At 35.8% G+C, this 6,059-nt stretch overlaps 1 protein-coding gene across 1 annotated transcript; it reads right to left on the reverse strand.

Moving 5' to 3' along the window:
* Window positions 1-5,150: 5,150 nt before the first annotated feature.
* Window positions 5,151-5,756, reverse strand: LOC149183051 (putative disease resistance protein At5g63020). The gene has a single exon (XM_089414800.1). It carries the CDS (start codon window positions 5,754-5,756, stop codon window positions 5,151-5,153), a length of 606 nt encoding a protein of 201 aa, XP_089270926.1.
* Between the last annotated feature and the right edge of the window lie 303 nt (window positions 5,757-6,059).

Raw genomic sequence — 6,059 nt, forward strand, 5'->3', positions numbered from 1 at the left:
AAACAATGTTGTGCCCAACCCAAAGTCTCTATTTGTCTAAAAATTCATTGTCTGGGTCTTTATTGTAACCATAGGCTTTCCTCCTACAAGTATTATTCTGACCTTATCCTAACACACTTTATCCTTGAGACACCTGGAATTCATTGACACTCCTTGGCACACACTCTTATTCGTTCATTTCCATGCATTTTGACCTAGTTCTCCCTTGTGATGTTATGGCACTCCCTAACACTCCTTAACATGCATTGACACTGTCTCACATGTGTTAGCATTCCTTTTCATTCCTTGTCATGCCCTGACACTCCTTAGCTATCACTCCCTTACAACTACCCTTACTTTTTTTGGGACTTGGGAACACATTCAAGTCTTGCCTCGACTACAACAACTTGACCAAGTTACAGCTACTACAACTAGACTATGACTTGTTCACCTAAGAACTGACTATAATTCATCTTAGGCTATTGTGAATATATTCTTGGACCATTACAATGTTTTATAGTATTATACTTCCATTTACGAAACCCCCTTTTCTCTTCTGGGTTAATTTTTCTTGAGTGAACTTTCAAATGGTTGCTAATGATTTTTGTCAAGACCTTATATGAAATATTGCACAATGACACTAAATGGCACGTATCAAAACCAACAAGATCCATTTATTTCTGTAATAGTGTAAGACAGGATGTGTTTATCACCTCATCTGTAGATGCCCCATTTATTATGAGATTCAAGGGATGTTCTATTGTCTTTATCCACATAAATGCTTTAAATAACCTCACATTAGCCATGAGTGGTGAGTCCAGGGGTGAATGTGTGAAACTATTAAAGTTACATCATGTTTAATTTCCTTTTACATTGTGAGGTTGTTCTTGAGTAAGGTTGATGCATCATCACAAGGGAGCATGACACATTTTTGTGGGGGAGCGATTAAAGTTGTAACACAATTCAAGTGATATACACCTCCAATGTAAATGCCATTATTATATGCTTATGTCAGGTTATTAGAGAGGTTATTTATAGGCAATACAATTAGTGTACTTGGAATTCATCTTTTCATTGCCTCGACTCTAAGATGGATTTGTACTAGGTACACTTCATGCAAATGAGAGGGGGTGTTAGTGTTTAACCCACATATGCACCCGAGCGTTGGATGTTGCTCTTAGATTCCCCTTGTTGTGTACGAAGTGGGTTTACATTAGCATTAAGTTGAAACTAATCATCATGATCTTCCTATTCTCAATAACATCTACTAGCTTTTCCATATACATGAGATAGAGTTAGAGGTTCACCTCATATGTAGAAGCCACATTTATTATGAGATTCAAGGGACATTATATTGTCTCTATCAAGATTTGGATGGTTCATTGTCTACATTCTTTCAATACATGTCTAGCTATTTTTATGAGGGAGGTTCTTGGATTTAGATATTTATATAATGCCTTATGTTACCTTCCCCATCTGAACTCTTTGAAGGGGGTCACCTCCTTCCATGTTGCCTTTCCTACTTAGGGCCAAACTTGACAAACCAAGATTCAAACTTCTTCAACTATCAAATTGGTGAGGCCTCATACCTCATCTTGGCCTTAATGGGACATATTTCTTCAAAGAGACTTATGAGGATTTCCCATTGTAAATTGTAGGTTGGATGTCATAGGACCTGTTACCCCCCTTTATATATGGGTTTTTAGAGGAAATTTATAAATTTTCATTGTCATTTTAGCCTCTGGAATTATTTTCACATTGATCATTTTCTAGCTGAGGTATATACATCTATATGTAACTCATGGATTTATCATTGGCTCAATCACACCTTTCCTTGGCCATCTAGGACACTAGGTGTAGGAAGAGGTTGCTTTAGCTACCCTATTTAGCTTGATATGTATGATCCATGTGTATATGATATCTTGAATTTGTATTATTTTTATTGTGATCACTTAAGAAATATATTCTAACTCTTAATGCTTTGCCTCTAAATTCTAAGTTGGTTCATCCCATGGTGTTTCATAATTTTACTCAAAGAAGTGTGTCATCTTGATGGTTTGGGAATATACTTGGTGATTTGAGTAGGTGCTACACATGAATATTATTGTACCCCTTATTTCCCTTAGTCAAATTTTATCCCATGTCATTTTATAGGATATTCATTCATTTTTCTTGGGTGAGACCTTTATGATTAAGCATTCATAGATTTGTAGCAAATTATTTCCCCTTTTGTCATTTGCGATGAAAGAAAAGAACAAATTTAAAGCCAAAATAATTAAAGATACACTAATACGATGTATCTAAGTCTAAGCTCTAAGGTTGAAGTGCAAATGCATGTAAATTTTATATATATGAGTTGTTCCAAACTAATGAAAAGCTCATTCCTTAAGTCCTAGATATAGGAAAAAGGTGAAGAAAGGAAAATTAGGCCCGATGAATGGTAACCCATGATAATGAAACCCAAGATCCCAAAATGACAACTGCAACTATTTCTAATTATTTCCTTTGAACACTAAATGAGTGGTGTGATGAAGGAAGTATCCCAACTAGAAATCAACTAGCCTTAGATGAATTCCAAATTCTTGAAATATAATAGTGAGAAAGTGTGGCCTTTGGGTAATCTCATGGGCAATAAGCCACATTCTCTAGTTCAAAAGAACATCATTGAATCCCATTTATTTCTATTTCCGCCAACATCAATCTAATAAAAAAACGATAAAACCTAGTGTTTATGAAATAAAATAAGTTTGGGATGGAGAGCCATGTTGAATGGATGGAGGCTTGAAATGCCAAATGGAACGCAAGTGGCCATATGTTGTATTTATCTTGAATGTTTACGTAATAAAACTTTATTGTGAGAGAAATCACACAAATTAAAGGAGAGAGGATGGGAGTAGGGTTGAACAACAAATGAACCACATAGGCATTGAGAAGAACACCTTGGAGTGAGGAGCTTCCCTTTCATTGAGAATGATTATGTTTACAAAGCTCATCAAATACATGGATGAAGGTCACATGCTAAGTGTCGTGGGGGACGGAAAGTAATTAGCACCCTTGGGTGGCTCTAATGAAAAGGGTTAGACATAATCCACATTAGATGTGAGTGTGGATCAATACAATATCACTAATTTATCATTCCATTGATTATTCTCCAAATATGGGCTAAGCGTCTTGTAGCCTTGAGGGTTAGTTTAAGTAGCCATGAGTAAGATGTGAGATCTGTCTCCCCATTTTGGTGAGGTTAGATGTTCAATTCTCTTGGTCCTCTAGGGTCAAGATGCTTGGAAGTTGGGCAGTGATGGTCTACCTAAATTACCATCCATCAAAGATGGTGAAGTCTATGGAATTTTCCCATGCATATATATATATATATATATATATATATATATATATATATATATATGTAAAAGAAGGCCACACATAAGGTGGGTGCTCTCCTTGTGGTTTCACCCCATTGACACAATCATTTATGTCACACAAGGCCCAACCTACTTTGTTGGAAGACTATTGTTGAAGGAAAAACATAGGAACTTGGTGGAGAAGAAGAAAAACTCCTTGTCATTGGAGGGTCATATTTTGATCACATGAAGGACAATCAATGCTTGTGAGAATATTTGGCATTAGGATACAATGTTAGAGGTCTCATTTGTATGAGAGCTCAATAGCTTCTTATTGGGAGGAGATATATGCAATAGTGTAGACATGACATAAACACAATGACATAACTTAATTGTGAAAACTCTAATATATAATGTAATACACACCTTTTATAAACAAAAATAAACAAATATTTATTATTCTCAATATAAATATATTATTATTCAAATTTGATTTAAATTAAATCCTTAGATTTATCCACACATATTATTAATTACACCAGAGATATTTTAAAATGAAATAAATTATCACATATAGCTAATCATAAAAAAATAATTTATCCCTCCAAAAAAATTAAAAATTATAATTTTATCCCTCCAAAAATAAAAATAAAAATTAGAAGTCAAAATGATTTACTGCTTGACTCTACCCTTATTTACAAAATTTCACCACCATTATCTAACCATGTGTTACCACAGCACAATCATCAAGAGCGGGAAACAAAACATTTGAAAACCATTACCTGACCATGCATTACCTCCATGCACAATCAGCTAAGCGTGGGAAACAAAGTGGTTTCAAGTTTAAAACATGACTTTTCTATCAAACCATTGATTCAGAGTCTACAAAGAAGAAAGCCAGAGAGGTTTGGCTTCTTACTCATTTCAAAGACGTTGTCAGTAGTTCAATAGAGTTTTGGTCTGACTCGTTACCCACAACCAACTTCTGCAATAAAACCCTGATACGATCTCCCATATCTACCATTGCTTCACTCAATACATGACCCAAGCACAGGGCTTCTATGGATGTATGCATCTACCTGTTTCAACTTGAATTCATGAGAATGAGAGCATGTTGTAGAGGTTAGGGTTTATTTTTTCAAATCTACATGAAGGAACAAGATAAAATTATTAGTCTTCTATGATTTGGAGGTGCTACAAAACGAGGAGCCACATAGAGAATCTGTGGGCAATGTTAATTCTATTTCAAAAATTCAGACGCTAATGTAGGCTATGGGAGCCCACGATTTTTATCTGAAGGACATTTTCAGGCCCAATTGCCAGCGTACCATCAAGTTATTTGGCACTCTCATCAATTTCTGGTGCTACAGGTGAGATGGATATTGTATGTATTGGCTTTAATGTGTTTTGACATTTTTTCCTAGTGCTCAAGGAAAATACTTATTAGGGGGAGGCCAGACAATAATGGAATGCAACAGCGACCTTGAAAATGAATTACTGATAGAAGAGATGAACATCAAGGTTTTTCTACCCAAATTCTCATATGAAACTTAATTGGTTTACTTCAGACTTTTTTTTGTAAATTTAATTAGCTTAGATTTACATATTTAGTCCTTTTTTTTTATGGATTTGAACTGGAATGATAATTAAATGAAATTGAGGCAGAGTGACAATCAAAAAAGCTTCTAACTTAAGCACTACAGGCTGAAATTAAGGAGTTGCAGATGGATTTCCGCATCTTTGGGAAACATGGCACGATAAAGAAAACAATTCTTCAAAGTAGGATTGGGCAAATTATCGTAACTTTATCTCAATGGCTCGAACAGCTCCTCATTAACATGAGGATAATAAACTCAGAAAATTTGGATCCCCTGTTTTCATCTGCTTTAAAGCAAGTTTCCAATCATCAACATGTCTTCTCATCAATGTAGCGGCTAGTACACGTATAGCTAGGGGAAAACCTTTACATTCATCTGCAACTTGTCTCCATGTATTCGCTTTATCCTGGGGAATACCTTGGCCTTCAAAAGCCATCTTGCAAAACGAATCGGCGACTTCGTCGAGGAATAGGGTTTGTACTTTCATGGACTCTTGTGCACCCATTTCTCCAGCCCGGCGAGCAGAGAATACAATCTTGCTTCCTTGCTTATTGACAAATGCCATGCCCAATTGATTAATATCAAAGAATCTCTGTAAATGATCTAAGAACAAAAGAACTTTCTTGTCCCTCAGAGAAGCAGACAATGACGTCTTCCTATAATCAACATCATTATAGCTTGGTAAGTCATGCTTGATTTCGTGAACAATACAACTCTGCAAGTCGGCCAAATTATGGAATTGACCAACTTTAACCCAAATCACAAAATCAAAGCCTCCTCTATTAACCTTGAAAACGTTGTATGTTCTTTTTAGCAATGTTGTTTTACCAACCCCTCCCATTCCATATATACAAATTACATGAACAACTAGCTATCCTGTAAGCAAGCTCATTAGATTCTGAGAGTTAATCTTAGACCCTACCAATCCAGTGGTTGGCTCCTCTTGCAAGAGTACTGCATATTGTTGTTGCGGTCTAGAGACGACTAGTATCTGAATACAGAGACTGAACTGTATATCATTAAGGAGACCCTTAAACAACTGCATATTGTTGTTGTGGTCTAGAGACGACTAGTATCTGAATACAAAGATTGAACTGCATATCATTAAGGAGACCCTTAAACAACTCATCGGAAGTTTTTTTCC

Source organism: Pinus tabuliformis, chromosome 3_2, assembly GCF_031772625.1.
Source record: "Pinus tabuliformis cultivar Carrire ecotype Pingquan chromosome 3_2, CPIR1, whole genome shotgun sequence".
NCBI classification, from domain to species: domain Eukaryota; kingdom Viridiplantae; phylum Streptophyta; class Pinopsida; order Pinales; family Pinaceae; genus Pinus; species Pinus tabuliformis.